This window comes from Acinonyx jubatus, chromosome A2 (assembly GCF_027475565.1).
Source record: "Acinonyx jubatus isolate Ajub_Pintada_27869175 chromosome A2, VMU_Ajub_asm_v1.0, whole genome shotgun sequence".
NCBI classification, from domain to species: domain Eukaryota; kingdom Metazoa; phylum Chordata; class Mammalia; order Carnivora; family Felidae; genus Acinonyx; species Acinonyx jubatus.
The window spans coordinates 28328177-28342441 of NC_069383.1; the positions used below are offsets into that span (position 1 = coordinate 28328177).

The 14265-nt window shown below is 37.9% G+C and overlaps 1 protein-coding gene across 19 annotated transcripts in view; it reads left to right on the forward strand.

The window, feature by feature from the left end:
- SLC13A1 (solute carrier family 13 member 1) overlaps positions 1-14265 on the forward strand; it is a 258908-nt gene that overhangs the window by 124367 nt on the left and 120276 nt on the right. For all 19 annotated transcript variants that reach the window (XR_008296681.1, XR_008296682.1, XR_008296685.1 and 16 more), the window contains exon 2: positions 11917-12045. Coding sequence is in view for 10 of the 19 variants with exons in the window: in XM_053218146.1 (XP_053074121.1) it covers positions 11917-12045 (129 nt within the window). In the remaining 9 variants the exon portion in view is untranslated. The remainder of the gene's footprint in view (positions 1-11916; positions 12046-14265) is intronic.

Below are 14265 nucleotides of genomic sequence, written 5' to 3' on the forward strand. Positions count from 1 at the left end.
GACATTCTAGATTGGAAGCTAAGGACTTGCTGGAGGCAACTGTAAAGCTTCTGGATGAGCAACAATGAATATAGAAAAAATAAACACAAAGATAAGAGAACTACCCCTCAGGATAAATATGAAAATAAATTTCAGCATGCAAAAAGATAATTAAGAAAGACTAAAAATGAAATCAACACAGCAATGAAACACTCCAAATCTAAGGAAAACAATAGGGGAATTAAGACAAGTTTGAGAAAAATATAAGATGAAGGACTTGAGATGCAGATTGTAAAACTTGTTAAAAAGCTGTAATAATTCAAAGAGTTTAACAGTTTTGCAGAAAGTGATTTTTAAAAGGTGGCTGTGATTGAGGCCAGAAACGAATGTGCCTGCACTTACAGAAATTTGGCATAAGAAATGGGTAACAACAGGAATTGGTGGGAAAAAGACAGACCATCCCATTTAAAAAGCCAGGACATTTTGGCTACCCATTTAGGAAAAATAAGGTATCAGTTTCCTATATAAGTAATTCAAGGCCCTACTCTTGAAAAGTTTTAACTTCAGAAAAAACCGTGGGAGTATATAATACAGGAAGAATTTCTTATACAAGGTAGTAAAAATTTTTAAAAATAAGAACATTTTAAAATAACTGCATTAAAATTAAAAACTTGTCAACCAAAAATACAATAGAGCAAATTGCATAGGCGAGCCAGACATTAAGAAAAATATTTGAAAATATTTAACTTCTAAATAAATATTAAGAATCTAAAAGGTAACTCCACAGATTCATGAAAAAAAGAAGCAAAGAAACAACAGAAGAATAAGAGGTTATAAATAAGGTAATTTGCAGGAGAGAAACAATTATGTTCAATTACCATGAAAAAAATACTTCAATGGTATTCAAGCAAATGCAAATTAAATTAAGAGGAGCTTTTCATACCATCAGATTGTCAAGTAAATCAATTAGCCCAATATACCGATGGTTGGTGAAATGGAACTCTCTCACATTGTTGGTACTGATATAAACAGATACAACTATCTTAGATATCACTTGAGCAATACTCACTACAGTTAGAATCCACGCCTTCCATCTAGAAATTTCACTACTAGTTTTAGATATATACTCGAGCTTTGAAAATCTCTTTCCTGTTATCCACATGGAGGCACGGTACAAAGATGTTGGGGAAAGAGCCCTAAACCTTCAGTAGAAATATGGACAGATGAATTGTAATAAATGCAGAAAAAGAAATGCCATATCCATTTAAAATGAATTAATAATAGGTCTACATGTATCAATATGAACACATTTGAAATACATGAGTAAGATGGGAAATTAAGGTAAAAAGGCATTTTTTGCATGAGTAAAAAAACAAGTTAAAAATGATATAGACAGTAAGCCTTGTTTAATTTTAAAACCATGCGGTGTTTATTGTCTATAATGTATTAATGTCTACATGTAGTAAAATCGCAAAAACATGGGTAGAAAGGGTACAAACCACATTTTAGACAGTGGTTGACTTTAAGGATTGACCAAGAAGAAAGAAATGGAGTAGTTTATATGTCCCGAACTATACGTGGAATGTTTTATTTACTTAAAAAATTCAAGCAAATGTAGCAAGTTGTCAACATTTTTAAATTTTTATTTTTTTTCAACGTTTATTTATTTTGGGGACAGAGAGAGACAGAGCATGAACGGGGGAGGGGCAGAGAGAGAGGGAGACACAGAATCGGAAACAGGCTCCAGGCTCCGAGCCATCAGCCCAGAGCCTGACGCGGGGCTGGAACTCACGGACCGCGAGATCGTGACCTGGCTGAAGTCGGACGCTTAACTGACTGTGCCACCCAGGTGCCCCTGTCAACATTTTTAAAATATGATGAAGTGTACAAGTGTTATATTATTTTTTCATATGTTCTCAATATTTTATTTAATAATTGGAATACTACTCGACAATGAAAAAGAATGAAATCTTGCCATTTGCAACAACGTGATGGATCTAGAGGGTATTATGCTAAGTGAAATAAGTCAGTCAGAGAAAGACAGATATCATATGATTTCAGTCATAGGTGGAATTTGAGAAACTCAATAGATGAACAGAGGGGAAGGGAAGGATAAATAAGATAAAAACAGAGAGGGAAGTTGGGGTGCCTGGATGACTCATTTGATTAAGCGTCCGACTCTTGGTTTCAGCTCAGATCATGATCTCACAGCTTCGTGGGTTCGAGCCCTGCATCGAATTCTGTGCTGGCAGTGTGGAGCCTGCTTGGAATTCTCTCTTTCCTTCTGTCTCTGCCCTTCACCCACTTGTGCTGCCTCTGTCTCAACATAAACAAATAAACTAAAAAAAACAAAAAAAAAAAAAACAAAAACAGAGAGGGAGACAAACCATAAGAGACAGTTCAATACAGAGAACAGGAGCACCTGGGTGGCTCAGTCGGTTAAGCTCTGACTTCAGCTCAGGTCATGATCTAACAGTTCATGAGTTCAAGCCCCGCATCGGGCTCTGTGCTGACAGCTCAGATCCTGGAGCCTCCTTCACATTCTGTCTCACTCGCTCTCTCCGCCCCTGCCCTGCTCACGCTCTGTCTCTGTCTCCCTGTCTCTCTTTCTCTCTCAAAAATAAGTAAACATGAAAAAAATTAAATACAGAGAACAAGCTGAGGGCTGCTGGGGGGGAGGTGGGTGGCGGGATGGGCTAAATGGGTGATGGGCATTAAGGAGGGCACTTGCTGGGATGAGCGCTGGGTGTCATATGTAAGAGATGAATCACTGGGTTCTACTCCTGAAGCCAAGACTACACTGTATCTTTATTAACTTGAATTTAAATTAAAAAATAGAAAAAAAAATTAAAGATATATTGCTAGAAAGATTCTAATACTTTTTTTAATGTCAGAAAACAGGAATCTCCTGTTCATATTGGTAATTAGTCTGCACTTAATAGCTTCATCTCTCTCTGGTATTTGAGAGAATCTTCATGCAACAGAAAAAGTGGAGATGGCCCTAAATGAGCCAGGGAGGCACAGCAGACACACACAGAGTGGGAGACCATGGTTAAGTGACATTAAACCTCATACTGTGTAACAGAATTTACAATATCTGTCTTCTGCACAACTGCCTTTTGTCTGGCTGGATGTGGTTTGTTTGCTGAATTTGCCCATGTAATTTTTGGAAATCGTAGAGAGCAGATAAATTTTTGAACAGAATTTTTTTTCTTTTATTTTGAGGTATTTTTATTTGGAAAAACTGTCTCAACTCCCCCACCCTCGTTTCATGTAGCATCTTGAGAATGAATCATGATTTTAAATATCCTTTTTGTAAGATCAGTCTTAGAATTTGGAATCTTTTTTTTTTTCTTACTCTATTTTCCTTCACAATAAACACAGAAGAAGTGGACATGATTGTGTTGCTCTGACTCAGTTCAAGAACTCATACTAAAGTGCTTTCCTATTTCTAGAACAAAATTTTATTTAAATTATTACTTTTTTTGAATTAAATTATTTAAATTATAGTTGCAGAGTTCATTTGAATAAGATATCAGTGATTTCTACTAGACTTGAGAGGCATTGGAAGAGAGGGGAAAACAATTCGCCCACAATCTAACTGAGCGGACATCGGTCTCCTTTCACTGTGGCTTTATCATTATTTGCCTGTGGTGGCCGTAGCGGTGGTTGTGATGTGTGGTGGTGGTAATGGTGGGGCAGCTCTATTTTAGGGATGGGGGGCTTGCCAAGAAGGTGGAAAAAGAGATGGAAGAGAAAAACTAAAGCGATCACCAGGAGATAAATATGGGAGAGCTAGACACGATGGGCCAGTCTACAGCTTTCTACCGACAAAATGAAGGAGTTTTTCCTCTACCTCAGAACTGGTTCTGTGAACCAGATATCCAGGATACCCCTTCAGTGGCAGCACAGACAACTTACGCGTTGTCTGTTTCTTTTCCTTCGTTAGAAGAACCTAGTCACCAAAAATTCCTTACCCTAATATTAGTGTTTTTTAAATACATACGAATAACAGAAAACAATGAAATGTTTTTGTCCCTCTTTTGTTACTTCTTAACAAGAATATTCACAGATATTTGATTTTTAAAAATAATTCGACATATTTTAATATTAGGTTCTTTAAAAAAATGCTTAACATTGTGTCTGGATTAACCTTCTGTTGTTAAATGCCTGAAAGAACACTTTCCTTCCCATGATTTCAAGCCTGACCAAGGAAGATCACATAATAGAAAACAGGAACTGGAGGGAGATATCAATAGGATGTGACTATAATTTATCAGCCAAAAGAGGGACACTTTTGAGAATGAAAAGGGTTGCTAATCAGAAAAATGCCTGTATGTCAGGTGTAACCCAGCACTATCCCAAGAAAACTGAGATTGCCATCTTGCCCACCCAGAGAGAAAATTCTCTATTCCTCCTTTTCTAGACTTTAAGTTTTCCTCAAGATATGAAAAATGGGGCACTTGCCACAAATTCTGGGAAGGCAGCTCTTAGGGACAATGCAGATATGGTGCCTTAGCCAGCTGCAATTAAAATCTCCTGGGACTCAAATGCAAAAGTATGAAATGTGTTTGAGAGTTTGGGGGAAGCTCCATAGACAAGACATAAATTTGAACCTTACATTGAAGGATGGACAACTTTTCAAAATATGTTCTAAATCTAGGGATCAAATTTGAGCAGTTTATTTTTACCTGGGAGCAGTGTCTGGAAACCTGTATCTGGTTTCCAAATTGGAGGCCAGAGTTAAAGAGAAAAGGGAAAAAGGAAGTAACCCACTGCCTCTCAAACTTTAACTTGTATACGAATCACCCAGGGAACCTGAAAATACTGATTCTGATTCAGTGTGTCTGGGGAAAGGCCTGATTTCTGCATTTCTCACAAGCTCTAGGCTCATGCTGATGCTACTGGTCCATGGGCCACACAGAAATTCAAACAAACAGTTCAAATGTTGGTTCTGAAATGGTAAAGAAAGATGTACTTGCAAGGCAGAGTATGTAGGTAGCATTTTTACTACCAGAGATTTTATTCAAATGCCAACAAAGGCCAAGCAGATAAGAGAATAAAGTGAAACGGTGCAGAGGTGCTGTGCAGAACTGAAAAGCACAAGTCTGTCTTGAAGGATAAGCTCTGCTTGAGTCTGGAGAATTGTTGACATGGAAGAATATTATCCTAATATTACCAAATTCATTAGTTTTTTTTTTTTCAAGGAAAGCCAGGAATTCAGATTTTATTTTTAATATGAAATTTGGTTTGTAAATCATGATTCAAATTAAACACTCACATGTGCGCGCATGCACACACACACACACACACACACCATAGTGAGTCAAATAAATCATATTTTGTTAGGGTCATCAGCTTCCAACTGCTTCATCCAAATTGAACTGGATGAACTTCATCCAGTCAAACTGGATCAAATGGTCCAAGGGTCTAGAGTATGGTTACAGGCAGGTAGAAGTTTCCACTTAAGGGCATCTGGGGGCTTACTGGTATGACTGCGTGGCTGAACATTATGTATTAAAGTTCAGAAAAAGGCTGCATAATGAAGAGCAGGGATAAGAACCCAAGTATCAGGAAGGTGCATAAATAAACTCCTTAGAAACAGAGAGCTGAGGGGCACCTGGGTAGCTCATTTGGTTAAGCTAAGCATCTGACTTTGGCTCAGGTCATGATCTTGTGTTTGTGAGTTGGAGCCCCGCTTCGGGCTCTGTGCTGACAGCTCAGAGCCTGGAGCCTGCTTTGGATACTGTATCTCCTTCTCTTTCTCTGCCACTCCGCTACTTGTGTGCCCTCTCCTCTCTGTCTCTGTCTCTCTCTCTCTCTCTCAGAAATAATAAATGAATAAACTTAAAAAAATACGTTTAAAGAAATAGCTGATGTCAGAAAGTATTTGGGGTAAGTCTTATTATAATTAGAGTTCAAGTGGCCTCGAATGCAAGATGAGGATTTTGGATTATTTTCAATAAACAACTGAAAATCACTGACTTGATTTTAAGTCCGGGCTGGGCCAGTTAAAATATGAAAGTTATTAGGGAAGCTAATAATTTGATACTTGAAATTTTGCTTTTTATTGTGTTTTAAAAAGTCGGCCACTGAGCAGAGTATGAAGTTTAGCTGAAGTAGACCCACATGGAGATGAAACGGGGGTTATGTTAGCTAGCGCCATCTTTTCCGTTTATTTTTGTTTTAGCAGTCCGTTATAGATTGGTACTACAAATAGATTTCAGGGTGGCTAGTCCCTTAATCTGGCTTTATACAAGGGAATGACAAAATCAAAGTGGAAGATGATCTGGTCAGGAAGAACAGTCTTGCCTGCAGTGGAGGAAGTGGGGTGGAGGTTGATGGGCAGATCTGAGAGAAAAATGACAGGGGATGGATAGGTGATCTGGCTGTGGCTGAAGAGCAAGACAATAAAAGGGTTCGTTTTTCTTTGAAATCTGGGTTCTTGCAAATATGGTAGAAAACAAAGTCGTAAGGAGAAACTTTGGAGGAACATCATGTGTCCTCAACAAGAGAAAACACAGGCCTGGTCGTTCACACTCACTGGCATTTTAAATTAAGCTAGTATTCACAAAGTCTCTTCAGAGCAAATCAGAAGTTTCAGTCAAGGCTCAGGTTTGTCTCGTTGTTTTGTTGTCAAGATTATAGAGGCAGACTTTCTATAAACCTGTCAACATCCAAACACCTTTATTCTTTCTCCTTTAAAAAGATAACACAATGAAGACATAACATAATCTAGTTTATTATGGATTTCTTAGACCCCCGGCTGAAAGTGCAGGGATGCCAGATGACTAAACACCAGGCTCAGAGGATTCAGCCTGACATGGGTGAATCAGAGGGCAGCAGAGCTAGGAATTTTGTTGCCCTGGGAAAATCATAAGTAAAACACCTCATTAAACTCAGACAGTTTTTGTAAACTTCTCAAATGCAACTCAGGATTTGCAGAGATTAAGCACTGTGGGAGCCAAACAAAGCCATATGATAGATGCTAACTTTTGTTGACCAGTTAGTACTCTCCAGGTGATTTCATTTCAAAATATTTATATAAGCCAAATATAATAATATACTTTAACCATTTTTTTATTGACATGTACTTGATATCCAACATTAGATTCGTTTCAGGTATAGAACACAGTGATTCCACATTTCTATACACTGTGAAATGATCACCACGGTAAATCTAGTTACCATCTGTCACCATACAAATTTACATTTTTTTCTTTTTTCTTTCTTATGATAGGAACTTTTAAGATTTACTTTCTTTGCATCTTGCAAATTGGAGATACAATGTCATTGACTGTAGTCACCATGCTCTATGCATTATGTCCTCATGACTTTTTATTTTATAACTGGAATTTTGTACCTTTTGATCCGCTTCAACCCATTTTGTCTGCCTTCCCAACCCCTCCCCTCTAGCAACCACCTATCTGTTCTCTGTATCTGTAAGTTTGGCTTGGTTTGATTTTGTGTGATCATTTCTTTATTAGATGCCACATATAAGTGAGATCATGCGGTATTTGTCTTTCTTTGTGTGACTTATTTCACTTAGCACAATACCCTGGAGGGCCTTCTATGTTGCCACAAATGGCAAGATTCCATTCTTTTTTATGGCTCAGAGGTATTCATACATACACCATATTTTTATCCATTCATCCATCAATGAGCACATAGGTACTTTCCATACCTTGGCTATTGTAAATAATGCTGCAGTGAACATAAGAGTACATATCTCTTTTTGAATTAGTGTTTTCGTACTCTTCAGGTAAATACCCAGTAATGGAATTACTGGATCATCATATGGTAGTTCTATTTTTAATTTTTTGAAGGACCCCCACACTGTTTTCCAGTGGGGCTGGAAATTGACTGCACCAATTTACATTGCTACTAACAGTGCACAAGTGTTCCTCTTTCCTCCACATCCTTGCCAGCACTTACTATCTCTTCTCCTTTTCCTAATAGCCATTCTGACAAGTGTGAGGTGATCTCAGTATGGTTTTGATTTGCATATCCCTGAAGATTAGTGATGCTGAGCACCTTTCATATGCCTGTTGGCCATCTGTGTGTCTTTAGAAAAACGTCTATTCAGATCCTCTGCCTATTTTTAATTGTTTTTTGTTGTTGTTACTGAGTTTATGAATCCTTTATATATTTTGGATATTGGCTCCTTACCAGGTGTATAAATTACAAATATCTTCTTTCATTCATTAGGTTAACTTTTATTCTGTTGATAGTCTCCTTCTCTATGCAGAAGCTTTATAGTTTGTTGTCGTCACATTTGTTTATTTTTTCTTTTGTTGCTGTTGCCTTTTGAGTCAGATCAAAAAAAAAAAAAAAAAAGGTATCACCAAGACCATTGTCAGGGAGCTTACTGCCTATGTTTTCTTCTGGTAATTTTGTGATTTCTGTTCTTACATTCAAGTCTTTAATCCATTTTGAGTTAATTTTTGTGTGGTCTAGTTTCATACTTTTGCGTGTGGCTGTCCAGTTTTCCAAATACTATTATTTGAAGACACTGTCCTTTCTCCATTGTATACTCTTGGTTTCTTTGTCATAAATTAATTGGTCATATATATGTGGGTTTATTTATGAACTCTCTATACTGTCCTATTGATCTATGAGTCTGTTTTTATACCAATACCATACTGTTTTGATTATTATAGCTTTGTAATATCATTTGAAATCAGGGAGCATGATGCCTCTAGCTTTGTCCTTTTTTCTCAAGATTGCTTGGCTGTTCATATTTTTGTGTTCCATACAAATTTTAGGATTGTTTGTTCAAATTCTGTGAAAAATTTCATTGAAATTTTGACAGGAATTTCATTGAATCTCTTGAGTGCTTTGGGTAATATGGACATTTTAACAGCATTAATTCTTTAAACTCGTGAGCACAGAATATTTTTCCATTTATTTGTGTCTTCAATTTCTTTCATCAGTGTCATAGTTTTTAACATACAGATCTTTCACCTCCTGGTTAAATTTATTCCCAGGTATTTTATTCTTTTTGATATAGTTGTAAATGGGATGGTTTTCTTAATTTATTTTCTTATAGTGCATTGTTACTATATAAAAACACAAAAAATTATAGTTGTTTTGTGTCCTGCAATTTTAAATAATTTATTAGCCTCAGTAGTGTTTTTGGTGGAGTCTTTAAGATTTTCTGTATATAATATTATGTCATGTGCAAATAGTGCCAGTTTTGCTTCTTCCTTCCAATTTGGATTCCTTTTATTTGCTTTTCTTGCCTAATTGTTGTGGCTGGAACTTCCAGTACTATGCTGCGTAGAAGTGGTGAGAGTGGACATCTGTGTCTTGTTCCTGATCTTAGAGGAAAGGCTTTCAGCTTTTTACCATTGAGTATATGATAGCTGTGGGCTTGTCATATATGGCTTTTATTATACTGAGTTTTATTCCATCTATACCCACCTTGTCGAGTTTTTATCATAAAAGGATGTTGAATTTTGTCAGGTGCTTTTTCTGTATCTATTGAGATGATCATATAAATTTTATCATTCATTATATCAATGTGGTATATCACCTTGATAGATTTGTGGATATTGAACCATCCTTGAATCCCTGGAATAATTCTCACTTGATTATGATGCATGATCCTTTTAATGTACCACTGAATTCAGTTAGCTAATATTTTGTTGAGGATTTGGCATCTATGTTCATTAGGGAGATTGACCTGTAATTTTTTTCTTATGTGTCCTTTTCTGGTTTTGGTATCAAGGTGATAATTGGTCTCATAAAATGAGTTTGGGAGCATTTCCTCCTCTCCAGTTTTTGGACAAGCTCTAGAATGAGAAGTGTTAGATCTTTTAACGTTTGGTAGAATTCACTGGTGAAGCTCTTCAGTCTTGGACTTTTCTTTGTTGGGAGTTTTTGATTACTGACTCAATCTCCTTACTAGTAATTGGTCTTTTCAGATTTTCTATTTCTTCATGATTCCGTCTTAGAAGATTGTATAGTTCTAGGAATTTATCCATTTCTTCTAGTTTGTCCAGTTTATTGGTATATAATTTTTCATAGTAGTCTTTTATGATTATTTGTAATTCTTTGATGTCAGGTATAACTTATCTGATACTCTAACTTTATTTATTTGAGCCCTCTCTCTTTTTTTCTTTTGTAGGTCTAGCTAAAAGTTTTTGAGTTTTGTTTATCTTTTCAAAGAACCAGATCTTAGTTCCATTGATCTTTTCTCTTGTCTTTTTAGTGTCTATTTTATTTATTTCCACTCTGAAATGGAAATAATTTCCATAAAATTAATTTGGAATTAATTTGAAAAATAATTATTTTTTTCCTTCTACAAATGTTGGGCTTTATTGTTATTTTCCTGGTTCCTTTAGGTACAAAGTTAGACTATTTGTATTTTTTCTTGTTTCTTTAGGTGGTAGCATGCCAACGACTATCTCTCTGATTGTTGTAGACTCGTAGTGCCCAGAAATGCTGTCCTCCCTGGCCAGCAGAGCCAGGCACTCGAGGGGCATATTCTGTGGTGGGTACACTTTCCTGCTAGCTTTGGCAGGGCTGTGAGTGTAGGACACTCAGCCTCCCAGCTCTGGCAGGGCAGAGGGGGCCGTAGGGGTGGACACCACAAGGCAAGGGAAGAATGCAAAAATAGCACCAACCAGCACCTCTTTCCCTGGACAGAATCCTAACAGGCTCTGCCCCTCTGGGAGACACTTTTAAGATTAGCAAACGACTCTCCTTTGTGTATGGTCTCAGCACTTTTCAAACTGCTGATTTTGTGCTGAGTTCCAGGGTGGGTGAATTTGTACATGAACCCTTGAAGAGTAGAATCTCCATTCCCTACAGCCTCATGGTTCACCTGAACCTAAGCCCCACTGGTTTTCAAAGCCAGAGATTTGGGGGCCTCCTCTCTCTGGTACAGATCCCAAGAGTTGAGGTGTCCAATCTGGGGCACAAACCCCTCACTCCTCAGGGAGTAACTTCATATTTGTGAGATATCTCCTAATGGTGGGTCACCATACCATACACAGGGTTTTTGGTGAGACCACATCTCTGCCTCTCTTACCTGTCCAGATGTGGCTTTTTTATCCTTTGTTGTGAAGGAAACTATTAAGGTAGTTCCTAAGTTTATTTTTCTGAACAAATTATCTCATGTGTAGCTATAGATTTGTTGTGTCTATGGGAGTAGGCAAGTTCAGTTCTGCCATCTTGAGCCCCAAATCTCAACCATTTTTTAACAACATCCTAAAACATAAACACACAATTTTATACCTAGCAAAGCAACAGATTCTGTTAAGAATCTCATTTCTGTTGAGTCTCTCTGTATTTCCCCAGGAGCTCAGCTGTCTTTCTAAAAAGCAAAGCAGGAGGCTCTTAAACTCCAGGTCCATGTTACTTAGGAGCTCATTTAGTCCCGTCCATCTCATGTAGCTTGGCACTGCCCTTCTTTATCTGAAGCAAAATACAGCAAAAAGTTTTTTCTAGGTTGATTTACGCCCTTTAGTAGGAGAGGAAGGCAGGTGTACATGTGCCACCAACAGGCACCAGGGAACACATTTAAAAGTCATATATGTCTTGCCCCAGGGGAAAGGCAGTAACTTGGCTATTTACACACTCCAGAAGAACCAGGAGGGCATTTTATAGGCAAATAAAAGTGAACACAAGCATTCATACACACCGATATGAGCACAGAAAATTGACTATATGCTGTTATCTGTTTCGAAGGAAGGTGAATGAAAATTAAAAACTGAGGACTTTTTTGTCTTCGTTTTTTCATTTTATTAAATTTTGGCTCTTAGAATCCCTGAGAAATAATTATTTGCTGCCCAACTTAAAGGTTCAGAAACCTCCAGAGTTTCCTCTTACTTTCTCGGTGACACAGCTCCATTCAGCAAATGGGGATGTGATTTGATTAATGATTTCCCAGCCTCATTATTTCACCTTGCATTTTTCTTTTGTTCTTTCCAGGAAGCAGAATGTGCCTACACACTCTTTGTCATTGCCACATTTTGGCTTACAGAAGCTTTGCCTCTGTCAGTAACAGCTTTGCTGCCTGGTTTAATGTTTCCATTGTTTGGGATCATGCCTTCTAAGAACGTAAGTCCTCTTGCAAATGTATGTGATAATTAGATTCCTTACTTTGTGTTGATACTCCCATTGAGAAAGTTGTATTGAAAGGGAGCAATAATCCTATTGATAAAGCTTCCACATTAGTCCTGCAAGTTTCCAGTTGTTTCTCCCTAGAATTCTGCATGTATGTCTGCATTCAGGTGGACAGAAACAAAACACAGGCTGTAGCCTCTTGAGTCATGTGTGTCAGTAGGAGAAATGCGTGTCCAGCCTTCCTGGGCTGACATCTATGGCTGGTGTCTCTCTCCCAACAAAAGGGCCAACCTTTTCACATCCTGCATAAGCTTTTTCTTTTCAACAGAATTTGGTCTCACACGGTGTTAGAAAAGCAATTTTTGTTTTTAATGAAGAAAAAGCTACCCTGTTTTCTTTTCCAGAAACCTGCCATTTCAAAAGATAAAGCCAAATTAACTTTCATGTGTATTTCTATTTTGTTCTTGCTGAGAGGAGTTTATTCATGCTGAGAGGTGTTTCTTACCTTTATACAATCTGAGGGTACCCGTCTGAAGAAAATGGATTCAGTTTCCCAGTAAAAGCATGAAATGCATTGAAATCAGAAAATCTGTCTTCATGCAGTCTCCAGCCACCCAGCACACAACTGCCCAAACCACAGCTGAAAGAATCTCAGGAAAGATGTCAAGTTCAAGATGCCAGCCCCTGCAATTTGTCACCTTTGGACTTCTATCTTCTGCCAGAGTTCAATATTGCTAACTTGAGGTTCATCTGTCTTGTAACGTGGGTAGAGATTTTTCTTTTTAAATAACCCATGTTATATAGAGATGGGGTTTTTTGTTGTTGTTATTTTGTTTTGTTTTTTGTCCTATGGGAGAAGCAATTCCTTTCCTTCTCTTCATGTCATTCTTCCTCATTTCGTGGTTCAAGATCTTCTTTTCTTCTTTTTGCGTTGCAGATCCATTTTACTCCTCTTTTCTTACTGCATTTTCCCTTCGCTCAGAATCTTGACTCTTTTCTTTCTAAGCACAATTGCTTGGGAAGAGAGTGTAGCTTCTCGTCCCCTTCTGCTGCCCACAGAATCTGGGATCTATAATTTAAGAAGTTTCTCAAATGCTCCAACATGCTACATGGCTCCCAGTAAAGGAAAATTTAAAAGAAGGGGCAGGCAAGTTCTTAAACGTAGTGTGTTAAGTTATTAACCCCTGTCCTGCTGGCCTAGGTGGTTGTACCTCTAAAGGTAACTAGTTCAACAGTGACGTATTTGTCTTTTACGGTTTAATAAGAATGAAACTGACTAAATTGACTTTTTAAAAGAAGCTGAGATCAAAGCAAGATTAACTGCAACTGGGGCATTTCTGTAGCAAAGAGGCTAAAGGAAGACAGGAGAAGAAGGATGCCTAGGAAAGCCTGGTTTTGTGGGAACTGCCAAAGAAATATCTTTGCCTCTTTACAGAATGTGGAGGCCTGGCTAGAGGCAGCAAAATTCTAGGTACTGTCAGCAGTTGCGTTAGTCAGGCTGCCAATACCTGTCCAAGAGTCCTTTGTCTCCAGAAGTGTCAACCTCATACTAATTTAACAGTCATAGAACCTTAGCCTTGGAAGCTCGTACTTCTGGATCATTTCATCTTGGGCAGGGATTTCCCCTCTCAATAGCTCTTACAGATGAGATCACTCAGGAAGTGTTTGGGTCTTCCTGTGTGTGAGTTTAGAATACCCTTCAAAGAAAATACATATGTTTTTTAACACTTTGAATACTTGATTCACTCAGCTTTACTGAGCCCAGTTTCAAACTCAGTCACTTTGTCCCTAGACTTTCCTCTAAATGTCTAAGATTACGCATACACACACACACACACACACACACACACACACACACACACACACGGACAGCAACAATAGCAACAATAAAAACTTCATCTTTCTTCCACACGACATTGCTGTTTTTGATGTGAAAATAAATACCATTTCCTCTTTCAGTCTCCCCCGCTCCAGTCTTTATGGTTTCTGCATCTCAACTCCCTTCCTTAACCCCACCACCTCCACCTGTGCCATCACCACCATCTTCACTCCTGTTCCCAGAACTACCTCCAGTTTGTCAGTGGTACTTATGAATTAGATAGTGAATGTAATGTCTATCACGTGGTAAGCACTCATTATATATTAGTTAATATTATCATTATTTGTACATTGACAAGAGTGAAGACCTCACTAGAAACATTCTGACTGTTGCAA